Here is a 15353-nt window from a genome sequence, read left to right as displayed (position 1 = left end):
CTTGCTTTACAATCTACAGAGACAGGAAGTTTAAAAGCACATCTCTGTAACAGCTGGTCTGGGAGTTGAAGACTCAGCATTATGTCACTATTGCCGGAACTCGCTCCAGGGGGAACACTCTTGAAGTATCGTTCAGTGAATGATGCTGTTAGGTTTCTCTCTCTACAGGCTGCACAGATCTTAGCTTCTGAATCCTGGGCCAGTTGAAAAGACACTGGGGCTCTCTGTGGAACTGTAGTCTTCTGATCTCTGAAGCTGAATTCTATCCTGGCCAGTGGAGGCTGGTGACTCTGACTTTGGTGGGGCTTTGAGAAACCAGCCAGAACCCCAAATGAGCTATCCAAGGTGCTCAGCCCTATAGCTGAAATAGGTTCTGCACTTGGACAGCTCCTTTGGAGTTCTGGTTGCTTCTGACTGAAACCCAGAATGGAATCACAGCCCCACCAAATTCAGAGCCACCAGCCCCCGCTGATTCTGTCCTTGCTGTTCAGAATCCTGTTCTTTCCCCTAAGCCAGGGGTCCAGAGCCCCTTTCAGCCTGAGGGCCAAATTCCATTTTGGAGATGCTTTTGGGCAATGTATTCCAATCGTGGGTGGGGGTGAAGACAAAGAGGGTGTAGCCAAAACAGCACCAAGGTGGTAGATGGCATAGGGAGGCATCAGCAGACTTGGGGGAACTGGAAGGCTTGCAGAAGCATGGAAAGAAACCTTTAGGAAACATCCCTAAGAGGAGGGGAACCCTAAGGCAGTTCAGGAAGTGCTGAGCTTGCTCAGTGACTGTGGGATGCCAGATGGCTGTAGGGGGCAGAGCCAAAGGCAAAACGGGCAGAGCAGAAACACCTGCCTATTAAAGCTCTTACAGCTGGTCACTGAGCCCTAGGAGAGGCATTTCAGCCTTTGAGAATGGGAGGGAAACTGCACAATAGCCCGGAAACTGCCCAGTGGTTGGGGGAAGGCAGGTGGGGTCAGGGGCATTGCAAGGCCTGGGCCCACGGAGTGCCAGCCCCAGGCCTATTTCCCTGGGGCCCAGATCTTTTCCCCAAAGCCCTGAGCGTCCCTTTGTGTCAATGGAAAGCCTGGTTTCCTGGGGGCCATGCAGGGGGCGGTTTTCAAAGGGGAGCGGAGGGTTAAGGTGCCTCCCTCCCTACATGCTGCAATGCCACCATCACCACCACACCACCCCTGTGCAGTCCAGTGAATGCAGTGGAGGCTGGTGGCTCTGATTTTGGTGGGCCTGTGAATCCATTCCGGGTTTCCGTCAGAAGCAGCCAGAATTCTAAAGGAGCTATCCAATGAGCTCAACCCCATTTAGGATCTAGCACCTTGGATAGCTCCTTTAGGGTTCTGGCTGGCTCTGACGGGGCCTTGGAATGCATTCACAGCTCTGCTGAAATCAGAGCCACCAGCCCGCACTGACTGAATGGCAATTAAATTGTTATTGTCAGAATGGATGCCTTTGTGGCAGGGATTTGTTCTTGTATTGTTTTATTCTGTACAATGCCATGTGTTAAATGGAGATAAAAAAATAAGCTTTTTAAAAAATCTTCCAATTGGTGCCAATGGGAGGGTTTTTAAAAGTTTAATTGCCAGCTTTTTGGGGGGGATTAACCCTCCTTTACCTGTGCACCCCAAATCTCCCCTCCACCTGGCAATTAAACCAAAGAAACACACACCCTTCCATTGGCACCAATGGAAAAACTGGCTCTTTTAAGTGTCTCACAACTCTCTTGTGGGTGGTGTATACTGGGAAACCCGGAAAGCCAGATTGGGGGGAGGGTGGGAGGATTTGGCACCTGGGCCCTTGTGTCAGGAGGTGCCCTAGCAGCCTCTTTCAGTAGACTCCAATAGCCAACTCAAGACACAGATGAAAGGATTCTTTTCAAGGCTTTAATCCTTTTACAACTTAGTGACTCTTTCAGATGCTAATCACCAGTGACTAAGCAAGGAACAGCAGAGTGGCCTATGCTCCGAGTAGGCAGTTGATCCCCGTTTGAAGGAGAGTCACGTGAAGACCCTGTACTTATGGGCTAGGGAGAGATCCTCCCTCTTTCCCTTGGGTCCACAGGAGGCGGCCGTTGCTTGTGCGCCAAACGGGCACTACGCCTCCTTTCCGCGCCCTCCATCGCTCGTCGCTCCCTGCATCGGCGTCGAGTGTCCAGCAAGCCCCCCTCCCGCACTTTCTCACTGCCAGGTTCACTGTCTGTCTCAGGAATGCCGGCAGGAGGAATCTCTGCCAGCTGCTGTGCCTGTGAGGGATGAGCAGGCTCCTCTCCCACAGATTGCTGATCCTCCTCAGAATCAGAACTGCTCTGGGGCTCTATCGGCTCAGTTTCCACCCTGACACTGAGGCTCTCTACCCCTGCCTTTCTTGACTGATAGAGCATTCATGTGCAAAAGCGGGCACTTCAGCCATGTGCACACACAAACTCGCAAGCAGTGGTGCAGTGGAGGAGGAAGGAAGGGCGTGCAGCTCTTTCGAGCAAGCGCCATGATGTCATCTGTCTAGAGTGCAACAAAAATCTGCAACAAAATCAAATGAGTTCAGATTTCTATGAATCTGACCCACGGATTTTGCAGCAGATGTTCTTCCCCCAAGCAAAGATTGCCCAGATTCCACACACTTGCAGACTGGGGCTTGCTTGTTTTTTACTTTCCAGAATCTTACACAAATTTAGTCGTAAAAACACACTTCTTTTTTTAAACACCAACCGAAAATGAGCATTTCCCCCATAGGCTAAAGTGTGGAAATACATATTTGGGGAGGATTTGCAAATCTGGAGTAGTGGGGGGGATTTATGTATTTTCACGAGTGAAAATTTGTGCAACTGTGAATTTGTGTAAGTGCAAACGAACACAAGATTGGGAAATGGAAAAATATCTGATTCTGCCAAGGAGCGGACAATGGAATGAAAGGCACGTGGCAATCTGCAAAACACAGATGAAATGGCTTTTACAAAATCCATACATCCCTACATCTGCCAGAGCACCAGGGTAATGGATGTGTTTTCGTTGCTCTGGCAAGTGAATGGGGTGATAACTAGGCTTTCAAGTTTTATTATTATTTGTGACCAATTAGCACAGAGGAAGTCAGAGAAAGAGGAAAATAATCAAGTGGAGACGGGACACTTCATTCCTTTTCTTTTGGCTTTCTATTTCATGCTAGCCTTTTAAATGGCTAGGGGTGATGGGAGGAGTAGTCCATCACCAGATTGGGGAAAGCTGCCTCCTGGACACTTTCTGTTTCACAGTGTAGCCCAGCCCTCCCCAACCTGGTGCCCTCCAGACATTGTTGGCTTCAACTCCCATCAGCCCCAGCCAGCATGGCCAATTATCAGGACAGCTGGGAATCGTAGTCCAAAATATCTGAAGGGCAGGAGGTTGGGGAAGGCTGGCACAGCCTGTCATGCAAATATGTTTGCAGATAGCCCTATGTGGACTCTTCTGAGCATCTTGGAGAGAGAGTGAGATGCAGATATGATAACCAAAACATGACCACCTGATATGCCAGAGCTGAAGAACCTTAGGCCTAAGGCCAAATCCATCCTGCCTGGGGTCCAAATCTGTCCCTCTGGGGTTGCCCAGGTGGCCACACCCCCTTCCCCTAGCCCAGAAAGCACCCTCCCTTCTCTGTAGCAGCACCCACCCTCTGGAACACTCTTTCATGTATCATTTGAGAGGCAGAAACTGTGGCAAACTTCAAATGCCTCTTGAAAGCATACAGGATTAATGACCTGACCTGGAAGGGAATATGACACTGCCCTATTTTATTATTGTCTTTGTCATGATGTTTTTTATAATTTATTGTTTTATACTGTTTTTATATTGCTTTTAATGTTGTATTAGTAATGCATTTCAGTGTGACCAGCTTAGAGATTTTACTATATTAAATATAAAACTATGATAGATGGTAGAGAGATGGATGGATGGATGGATGGATGGATGGACGGACAGACGGACAGACAGACAGACAGATCTTCATGAAATGCATGGTTGACTTCTGAAAATAACAACCACAAGGTACAGAAAGGGGTCCTGGCTGACCTCGCTTTAAAAGGCCATGAGAAGCATTCACGGAGGAGCTTCCGTCTCTCAAGATCTAGCACCCATGACAACTAAATGCTTTTGAGAATGTGACCGGCTGTAAGAGCTCTAAGCTAAAATATGTGGTTATTTTGGCCTTGCCCTTTTTGCCTTAGGCCCCGCCCACCATTGGAATGCGGCCCCTGCGAGCTTCTCTAAAATGGAGTTCGGGCCGTGGGATAAAAGGGGTTCCCCACCCCTGCCTTCTTACCATCCCACAGAGCCCTACGCTGTGCCACTTTCCTCACCGCTGTTCGCATCAGTCATCATGTCCAGCTCCACCATCTGGGCTACCGGTCCTCATGAGGATCCTTCTGGGAACACCTTCTCTTGCTGGTGCTTTGCTTAGGAAGCAGCCTTAGAGGAAAGGGAGAAGTCCTTCCCTAGCAGCCCGGCTGAGTCACCTTGGCATGTGAGTCCTTGCAAGCGCTTTCTCAGAACTTAAATCACATCTCAGTTCTGGTCAGCTGTTGACTGATAATCCTTTCCTATGGCTTTTAAGAGGAAATGTCGGTAATATGAATTCCAACACCCACAGTTTTGTGCATAAGGGATTGTCACATGGACTGTGAAGGATGCCATTAGGTCTTAACTGTACGAGCGGAGGCAGGAAGAAAGGTAGGATTAAAAAGTAAGGATAATGAGGCAGTCCTAATTCAAATTTCAAACAATGCCGGAGGCGGTAGGGATGAAGACTTTTGTCTAGGTCAAAAGCTATTACATTTTCATTTCTATGTGTGTTAATGCAGTGGAGGCTGGTGCCTCTGATGTCAATGGGGCAGTGAATCTGCCCCGGAATTCAGTCAGAAAGCACCTTGGAGAGCTCCTTTAGAGTTCTGACTGGTTCTGACTGAAACCTGGAGTGGATTTACCACCTCACTGACATTGGAGCCACCAGCCTCCACTAAGTTCATGTATAGCTTGCCTTTCTTCCACCATGGAGCTTGGGAAGGCATGAACAGGGGGTGCAGGTGTCCTTTCTCGGCGGTCTCCCATCACCCAGGCCCAGAACATCTTCCTTTCAACAAGGTTGCTGCATTGTGTATCTTCAGACCATGCTCAGAGACCAGTTCATTGTTCTCTTGTGAGGGAGTGGGTGAGGTGGGATGAGGCGATACTGCGGATTATTAATAAGCAATGAGAACTTTTGAATCAGCTATCTTCCTCCTTCAGTTCTGGGCTGCATCCACCTACATCCCAACCCCCTCCACTTCGCTAAGACACTTGCGATCACATTGCCTTCCTTACTCAGCAGGATCACACCTTCCTCCTTCACCCATGACTCACCAATCCCATTCCCTGGCCTTCATGCAACCGAGCAGGGAATTGTTTGATTGGAGATGGGCCTGTACAGATGCCACCATACGTCTCACCTCCCCCCGTGTTTTGCTCTTCTTTGCCAAGCCGAGCAAGTCCCACCTCCCACAGAGAAGAAGCCTGAGAAATATGGGAAGGTGTTGAGAGGCGTACTTTCTCTCTAGTCAACTGCATCATGATAAATGCATGTGACCAAGAATGGTAGAGCTCATTTGCTACCTCTCTGTAGGGATCCTAAACTTCTCTTATTGCAACACAATAATTTGGTGAGCCAAATTGCACCCATGGTTGCACTGCGCTTCCAGCCAATGCCAGCTCCAGGTTTCTGAGAGCCTTTGGCCAATACACCCAGAATGGACCTCCCCTCCCTACCCTACCAATACACCGCCATTGTCACCAGCTGCTCTTGCTTCTCATCCTCTTTCTCATCATTGCCACCATCTGCTTACTTGACAGGCACAGAGCCAGTGAGCAAGAAGGGAGTAACATCTACTGCTCCTCCTCCTCACCACCACTGTTGTCCGGCCCAGAGTGAGTGAGAGGCAGGTGAAGAAGCAGGTTGCAATGGTGAAAAGGAGGAGCAAGTCCAGAGGGACCATCAGCTTGGATGTGGTCCTTTGGCAGGTGCCCAACCAAGCCAAGCCTTGACGCAAGCCCTGGAGGCTTGATTGCTGATGACTGGGGAGATAGCTGTGATTTCCTCTTCCTTTCTGTTGCTACATCTAAGTGGCAGCATAGAAATAACACTCTGTGCTGCTGAATACATTTCACCTGTTAGGCAGTAATGAGTTGATACATGGCCAGAAGGGCGGTGTTGTGACCGCAGAAAAGAAACCACGTCATTCAGCTTTTCTGTTCACATCTGCCCAGCTAGAACAGGGGAATGAAAAGCAGCAAAGGCAATTAGCGCAGCAATCTATTGTTTCTGATGAATGTCCACTTTCCAAAGTGTCCTTCCTTGCTTCAGGAGCTTCTCTATCTATTCACAACAAATCTTACATCTTCCCTCGCCCCTCTTTGAATTTACGTTGTATTCTTTCTTTTGTGAAACGTCGTTCAACTATCCTTCTGTCTTCAGAGATCATTCATCGTCAGCTGGCTCGGTTATTTTTACCTACCAATCTTTTTATACTGGAGTAGCTGGCACCTCCGTGCCAGTCATATGCCATGCTGCTATTTCCAAGACAAAAATTTGAAGAGACATCTGTATTCATAGCCTCCAACTTGGAGGCAAAGAGGTGCAGCAAAACAGCAAGGAATCAGTTTGAGAGTCAATGGAACTGGCTGGTCATGCTAGCCAGTTACATGCCCCAAGAGCCTTAGACTGCTCCTTTAGAGTTCTGACTGGTTCTGGCTGAAACCCAGTACAGATCTACTGCCCCACTGACACTGGAGCCACCAGCCTCCACTGCTGACAGTTGAAGGGGAACTGGATGGTGGCAACTCAGCAGTGCTGACAGGGGAATCCTGGAAGTTGTAGGACTTTTTTCTGTCTATACGACATGCATAGGATTTCACGTAAATATTTTTATTCTAGCACTGAAAGGGGAAGAAAAACATTATCGGGTGCATGGGTGGGGGAAATATCGGGTCTTTTCCCTACAGAATGACTGAATAATACAGATACTTTGATTCACTTTGCTTCCAAGTTACGCTGACAAGTGAACAAGTGTAGGCGGAAAAAGTGCCTTTCGGGCATATGTTGATTATGCACAGAAGATCTGCCTTCTCAGGAAACGTTATGGAAGCTCTCTGGCAATGTACACAGAGGAATGATGGACATGAAGAGCAAAATAGCTGCTTTGCAGTTCACTGCTGATTCAGTTAAATGCCTGTGTGGCCAGATTACTTGCTCTCCTGCAATGGGGCTGGTAGCCATTTCAAGAAAAGGGCAGTGCACTTGGCTGATGCTTTTGGCCTGAGGAATCCAAGGAGTTTTTATTTTTATTTTTAACAAGAGACAGAAAAGCCTTGCGAACCAATCAGCCCATGTACAGCTGTTTAGCAGAACCTATTTGGGTAACCTCCCCCTCTATTATAGTACCAGGGGCTCCCTTCAAATAATGCTTGGAGGCAAATGGTCCTTTTCGCTATATATCATTTCATAAATGCATACAGCAATCCAGAAATGTGTTTGTTTAACCATTTCTGTAATTCTACAGAATTGTATAACACGACATTACATTTCTATAAGGGTGCTTCCGGATGAAGGACTGCTAGCGCTACCAATCAAAAGGCATTGTGCAGCTAATTCTGCCTTTTCCTCCTTAATGGGTGAAGAAGAAGAAGAAGAAGAAGAAGAAGAAGAAGAAGAAGAAGAAGAAGAAGAAGAAGAAGAAGAAGAAGAAGAGGAGGAGGAGGAGGAGGAGGAGGAGGAGGAGGAGGAGGAGGAGGAGGAGTCAAAACACAGGAGGGTTACAAGACAAAGTTGATGTTGTCTGCCATCCCATCCCCAGTAAAACTCAGTTATACAGGATGATTGCATGATTAAAAAAAAAAGCCTCATCTGGAAGTACTCTAAGACATATCAGTTCATAAGCAGGGGTGTAGTGGATCCAGGGCTCGCAGGGTCAAAGCGCTAGGGTCTTTTGATCAGCAGGGATGATGATGGCATCTGCCACCCCCTCAAGCTTCCCTGTTCCTTCTCAGCTTAGCTGGAATCCTCACGGTAGCTAGGGGGATATGGATTGTGTTGTCCATCACAGAGAAATCCAGCCCTTTGGGGGCCCAACAGATCCCCACGGTGCCTCTGACTAGGCTTGCATTTGTGAGCTGAGTCGCAGGTTAGTTCCTGAAACCCAGGAACTTTGTCAGGTTATTTTTATTTACACAAATCGTGATTTGCACAAAATCACATTAATAACTAGCATGATTTGCACAAAATTGTGGGCGTAAATGGTCTAATTTGTGCAAATTAGACCATTTGTGCACACATTTTTGTGCAAATTGTGCTATTTACAGCCATGATAATTTTAAAAAATACCCGAAAAGCTGCAAGCTGGACTGACTCGTCACAGCATGGCTGAGAATTCTGGTTATAGTTCAACACATCTGGAGGGCTAGAAGAAGAAGCATATACTTTCAAGAAACAAATAACTAGAAATGGAAGACTGCAACTGTCAGAACTCACATCCATGCAGTTCTGAGCATAGCCTTAAAGTATGTGATGCAGCATCCTTCCTGAAGCTAAGCCAGTCAGAATCTGGACAGTTCCTGGATAGACCTCCTGAGAAGGAACCCTATGTATGCTCCCTAGAGTTCCATCATGAAAGAAGGAGAAGATACAGATGCAAAAGATAATACACCCTCCAACATTTCACAGATTAAAATAGGGGCATGTTTGTTACCACTCCTATTTTCATAGCTATTTGTTTCTTTTTAAAGCAATCTAATTGTTTTAGATGTGGTGTTTTATTCTTTTATCTTTGCTGTTCACCAATCTGAAATCTTTTGATGTGGGGCAGTATATACATATTCCAAATAACTAAAGATCACCCAGCTGAAGGTGTTCTATTCTGCCTGCTATATGCGGTACTAAGGCTGCAAACCCATACCCACTGACCTGGGAATAAGCCCCATTTGAACTCAATGGGACTTACTTTTGAAGCATGGATGGGTTTGCACTGTGATTTACCTTGGTCATGACTAACTTAAGTTCCATTCGTTTTAATAGGTCTACTCTAAGTAGAACTTATGTTGGATTTTACCACTGTTGTCTACTGATTTGAAAAGACAAATCTTTTGGTTTTGAAAAGATCTGAGGTTGGATCAAGTCTTAGTCATACTTTGAATAGACTGACAGAAATCAATGGGACATAAGTTAGCCATAACCTAAAGTCATATTGCTTTCAATGGGTCTGTATTCCCTTAATGTATGATTAAGGGAGCAATCCTACGGCTGCTAGTCTGTGGCTAGACGGCCATAGAATACGTCAGTTTCTGGGAACCGACCTCTGAGCCCACGCTCTGAGGTCAGTTCCCCTTTCCGCACTTGGAAGATCAGTTCCATGCTCAGAGGTTGGTTCTTCAAGGCTCCGCACTCGGAAGAGGAGCACTGAGCCATGAAAACGGGGCATTTCTGGGGGCGTTCCAGGGCAGGGAAGGCAGAAATGCCGGTACGACACATTCTATGTGTCATCCGGCAGCTGCTTCCCCCGCTCAGCCTTCCCATGGCTAGACAGCCGAAATCAGCTGTCTAGCTGCAAACGCAGGGCAGCTGAAGCACAGAGGGGATGATCCCCTCTGCGCTTCTCCTGCCCTGCATTGGATAGGCGGTCGCCTCCAAGTTCGGAGGCGGCTGCCTATCCCAACAGGATTGCACCCTAAGTCTGGTTCCAACCCATAGTTGGAACCACACTTAATTGTCCTACAGTACTTTACCAACAGCTCAATATGTACCTTCAGTAACTGGAATCTGTGAAATGGCCGGGAGTGCATTTCTATGGTGCTTTGGGTTTCATGAGCATGCACAGAAATGGTGTTGTAGCTCAGTGGTAGAGCCCCTGCCAGTCAGTGTTGACATTACTGGGCTAGATGGACTAATGGCCTAACTCGGTAGTGCAGGCCACCTTCCTATGTTCCTATTTCTATGTAAGTGTGCTAGAGGCAAGATATGTCTAGCCCTCTTTCAGAGGTTTGACCTCAAAAAGCCCTGTGGAGGGAAATTGAACCCTGAAGAATGACAGCTTCAGAAGCTCACGTTACCAACATTTTAACAAGGCATCCCCAGAATCCCCCCCACCAAACCATCCAGATGCAAAATAAGGACACTGATTTACTAGGGACAGAGACTAGGGAAAAGAATCAAGACTGTCCCTGGAAAATAGGGATGACTGGAGCATATGAAGTAAATAAAAGTATGCAATAAACCAGCTTTCCCCAACCTGGGGTTGTATCAGGGCCGGCCCTACCATTAGGCAGAGTGAAGCGATTGCCTCCGGCAGCAGATGCTAGAAGGCAGCAGCAAGGTATTGGAGGAAAGACCTGTGTGCCATGCACCCTGCTAGGATCCTTCAGTTAGCCTGCTGCCTTCAGGTGCAGTGGAGGTTGCTGCCCCATCACCAGTGGTGAAGGAAGATGCCAATCCAGTTGGCTTTTGTACATGGAATGCGTGGGGTGCCACCTTGCCCTTCACCTCAGGCAGCAAAATATCTTGGGCTGACCCTGGGTTGTATCCAATGAGTTACGTCCACTGTTAGTCTAACGTAAGTTCCATTCATTTCAGTGGGTATACTCTAAGTAGGACAAACATAGGATACAGCCCTAGGCAAAGTGTTAGTCTACAGCCCCAATCATCCCCAGCCAGTGTTGGCCATGCTAGTGGCTAGAGGCATTGGGAGTTGTATTCCAACACTTCTGGAGGACATGAAGGTGGGGAAGGCTCCAATAAGGCAAATGGGAGCTACTGCCCCCAGTGCGGAGTAGCCCAAGAAGAGCTATTTCGACATCCCTCTCACCGATGCCACAAATGCCGGTGAGGAGCCCAGGAAAGTCTTACCTGTCAGAAGAGGAAGGATCCTCCTCTGTGTAATGCCACCCTGTCCTCCCATGCCAGGGGTGAGTAACCTTTTCCCAGGTGATGTCTGATTATCTCAGTCAGACATATGAACTGTCACGGTTCACATTCCAGCAGTGGGTTTGGCCAGAGCCAGAAGTGGGCAGAGCAAGGGATGTAGCACTTTAACTTTTTTTCAGTCCCTAAGAGCAACAAAAAAAAGACATGTGCATCCAGGCATTCTCCTCCCCCAACTTGTGTAAGGTTTTCTCCATTGGCTTTGTAGTCGGGGGACAGAGCAGGATGGAGTACATAATATCAGGAGGCTTGAACCAGGCCAATGATGAGGCGTGGCATGGGGAGACTCTCAAGGTCTGGATTGGGAGCCCAACCAGGGGAGGAGCCATAGCTCAGTGGCAGAGCACATGATTTGCATGCAAGAGGTCCCAGGTTCAATCCCCGGTGTCTCCAGGCAAGGCAGGAAAATCTCTTGCCTGAAACCCTAGAGGGCCGCTGCCAGTCAGTGTCAACAATACTGAGCTTAGATGGACCAATGTTCTGACTCAGTATAAGGCAGCTTCCTATTTTCCTATGGAGGGTTGGAGGGCTGCATTTGGACCAGGGGCCGGATATTTCCAACCCCTCTCCTATGCACCCTTATTTTGGAAGTAAACTTCCGAGTGAACGTGCCTAAGGTTCCTGCTCTGAAATCTACAGAACTGCCTCCAATCCAGGCTAGGCTGTTATTGCTAGTTATTACTAGCACTTCACTTCTGGGGGCATTTGCTTTAATGAGCACTATTAGAAATAGGTAACCAGATGGGTGAAAGGTTGTCAGCTTGATGACTTCAGCTTCTGACTCTATTTTTTTTTAGTTGCCAAGGCAACCAGCCCAGCGATGACATTAGATCTTGTTAAAGCCACAACTAGGACACCCAGTTGCTTAGCTACTGTCCATGCAGATGACATTTCTCTAGATGACTCACCCTATTAGGATAACTCAAAGCAAATATTGTGCACACATATTCAGACCACAGCTGGTGGCCACAGATGTATAGTCTAGCTTTGAAACAAAGCCAGTTGATGGTGGTTCTCATTTCTTTTTAACTTTTCTGAACAGGAGGCAGGAAATACCGCTTAGCAAAACTGAGCTCTTGAGAATGTATTCTGCATTTTTAGAAGCAATTTAGGGGCAGTACGTGATGAAGGTGAGCATCCCAGGGGACAAAGGATTGTTTGGACTCCCCCTTCCAAGGTCGGAGACAGCACTCCGACCTCAAAAGGGGAAGTTGGAGATCTGACCCCCCCACCCCCTCACAACTGGCCATGCCAGCCACCCTCCAAGGTTGGAAAATCGACCTTGGAGAGGGGGGAAAGGGAACGTGCCAGTGGACGGGGACGGGAGGAAAGGAGACTGAAGAGGCCAGGATATGAGTTGTCTTAAGCCTCCTCCAGCCTCCTTCCCTCCCCCTCCAAAGCACCCTTGCTAGGCGGGCTGAAAAGCCAGTCTAGCAAAATATGCAGGGAAGGAGGGTGGGGAGATTAAGACTGCCTCCACCGGTCCTCCCACCTTCATTGGGTGATTGTACACCTCCGAGTTTCAGGGGCTTCCGATCATCAAGAGCACAATTGATAGGATTGTGCCCTAAGTCCAGTGCTTTGCACAATAGGTGGCAACACCCTGGAAACCGAGTATCTTGCAAAACCTTCTTCAGATCCTGAGGCTACCATTTTCTGTTAGAGATGGGTGAACTAGTGAAGATGAAGCTCGTCCAAGTTCTCCGATTTCTTCCCCAAAGCTTGTTTCGCCTCGTTCCCACTCCTGAAAACAAGTGTCTCTTTTTTTTTTCTAACAGGAAAAGCATGCATTTTTAAAAAGCATGCACCCAAATGTGCACTTCCCCCCCATTGACTGAAGTGTGAAAATGTTTGGGGCAGGGGCATGCACATTTTAAATTGTACCTTTTACAAACAGGATGCATTGTTCAAACGCAATTGCAAAGACTGAGAATGTGTGAGCTTTTTGAGGGGGGAAATGCTGTTGTGTTCATGTTTGGGGTTGCAAGAGGGACATGTCTTCATCTGGAGAGCACGAGCTTGGGGAAAGCTGCCATGAAGCAACAAAATAAAGCAGCTTCCCAAACCAAGCTATGAAAACAAATCCAACCTGACTATATTTATGTATTTTCTGCATAGCACTAATGCTGTCTAATAAACCATCATTTGATCTCCATTATTTCATGAATATCTGGACACTATGCTAATTGCATGCAGTTAAATTATGCACTTTGCTATATCTCTTTTGATCACAGTGGTGATGACTGCACTGCTTGTCACCATTGTGAGCCCATTCTGCAAAAGGAGCAGGGACAAAATTATCAAAAATGCCAGCATATTACCATATTACAAAAAATGCCAGTAGCCAAGCCTTAACTAAGTCAGTAACTTAGCATTTCAACCCTTTCATTTATTGTATTGCTATACCGCCCGATAGCCAAAATTCTTGGGGCGGCTCACAAAAATTAAAAGCCATTAAAATACATTATACAAAATTTTAAAAACCGTTTACATAAACATCTATAAACTGACAGCATACACAGAGAGACAACATATATCAAAAAAACTGTTTCTAAACAATCAGCCAAAGGCAATCCAGGACCTGATTAAAAACTCATTATATGCTGCCAAATACCTGAAAGAAGAGGGCAGTTTTAACCTGGCGCTGGAAAGATAACGATGTTGGTGCCAGGCAGGCCTTGTTGGGGAGATCATTCCATAATGGGAAAAACACACACCAGGAAACCATCAAAAATTTGGCGGTTGGGGGAGATGCATGTTTTGCACCCCTGCTATATATAGAATTTGTGTGTGTTTCATTTTGGTTTCTAGGGTTTTTTTGAGGGGTGTGTTTGTTTGTTTTATAATCAGCATCATTATCACAGATATTCAAATTGTTTTTAAGATGTCTGAAAATCTCTACTTCAGTGGTGCAAGGAAAACAGTTGTCAACTTTGCTAACCCATCAAATCAAGTCCCACATAAACCTACACTTCTGTTTAGGAATGAATGTTTTCTATTTCTGCTTTCCAGAAAACCTGGATGCGATGATAGCTCTTCAGACAAGAAAGAAACTTGAAAAGCCCAGTGCCAAAAACAAACTGCCATCAGGTATTTTTACAGTGACTTTCAGGCACTTATTTAATCCCTATAAATAATGAAAGCTAGCAATTGGGTGCATCCTATACTCTCTGACCCGTATGTGGTGTAATTTACTCCCATTTATTTCCCCCCATTTCTGATTGCCTTAATGACAGTGGAGGCTGGTGGCTCCGATGTCAGACCTGAGTTCGATCCCAGTGGAAGCTGAGTCCCAGGTAGCCGGCTCAGGTCAACTCAGCCTTCCATCCTTCTGAGGTCGGTAAAATGAGTATCCAGCTTGCTGGGGGGAAAGGTAGTCATGACTGGGGAAGGCAATGGCAAACCACCCCGCTATAGTCTGCCATGAAAACGCCAGCGCAAGCGGCGTCCCTCTAGGGGTCAGTAATGACCCGGTGCTTGCACAGGAGGAACCTTTCTTTTTTTTCAATCAGAACCAGTCAGAACTCTGAAGGAGCTATCCAAGGTGCAGAGCATCTTGGATAGCTCCTTTAGAGTTCTGACTGGTTCTGACTGAAACCCAGAGTGGATTCACCACCCCACTGTCATCTGAGCCACCAGCCTCCACTGCTTCATGATCTCGTTTCTCTGCTGAAACCATCTACATGAAGATCCCCAGTGCCATTGGTCAGCCCATAGCTGAGTGACAGAGCGCATGCATTGTACTCAGAAGGTCCAATCAGCACTAGGGTTTGTGGGGACTCACAAGCAAGGTGCCCTCGTTGGACTCCATCCCTGTGTGGGCCCACTTTCTCCTCACTGCTGTCACAGCCCATTTGCTTGCCCTCTCCCTTGGGCCCAATCCACATGGCCAACCAAATAAAAGAAGGCTAGTGTTCTGTCTAGCCCAGCGCAAGGTTCCCAGGGGAGCTGATCTGAAGCAATTGCATGTACTAGAAGGCAAAGGCAGAGTCAAGTCTAATGAAGCAGAGTCAAGTCCAATGATGCAGGATGGAAAGGCAAGGTCACACCAGGCTGAGTCTGTCAGGACCCTGGACAGATCTAAGCTGATTGGAATTCACTCAGGAAACGCTTTTGACTTGGTTCGCATGATCATTGTTACCCACAGTGGCGTAAATAAGCCACTGTGGTTTGTGGCATGTGCTCGGTGCCCATTCCATAAGCCAGCCCCACACATAAGTTGTCATGTCATCCAAACTTGGCAAGGGTGGATTGTTGGCGAGGTTAACAAACCATCCACAACCCTAAAACAGCCCATAGGTTCTGTGTGGTTTTGTTAACCAAGCCAACAACCCACCCTCGCCAGGTTCAGATGACACAACCTACGGGCAGGGATTGGCTTACAG

At 47.2% G+C, this 15353-nt stretch overlaps 1 protein-coding gene across 5 annotated transcripts in view; it reads left to right on the top strand.

The window, feature by feature from the left end:
• Positions 1–15353, top strand: part of SCG3 (secretogranin III) — a 149294-nt gene that overhangs the window by 116387 nt on the left and 17554 nt on the right. For all 5 annotated transcript variants that reach the window (XM_084817093.1, XM_084817097.1, XM_084817096.1 and 2 more), the window contains one exon: positions 13981–14058. In XM_084817093.1, coding sequence (XP_084673219.1) covers positions 13981–14058 — 78 coding nt within the window. The remainder of the gene's footprint in view (positions 1–13980; positions 14059–15353) is intronic.

Source organism: Heloderma suspectum, chromosome 11 (assembly GCF_057233095.1).
Source record: "Heloderma suspectum isolate Gila_16-S chromosome 11, 16-S_ref, whole genome shotgun sequence".
In the NCBI taxonomy this organism is placed as follows: domain Eukaryota; kingdom Metazoa; phylum Chordata; class Lepidosauria; order Squamata; family Helodermatidae; genus Heloderma; species Heloderma suspectum.
This window is presented reverse-complemented; position numbering and strand designations above follow the sequence as displayed.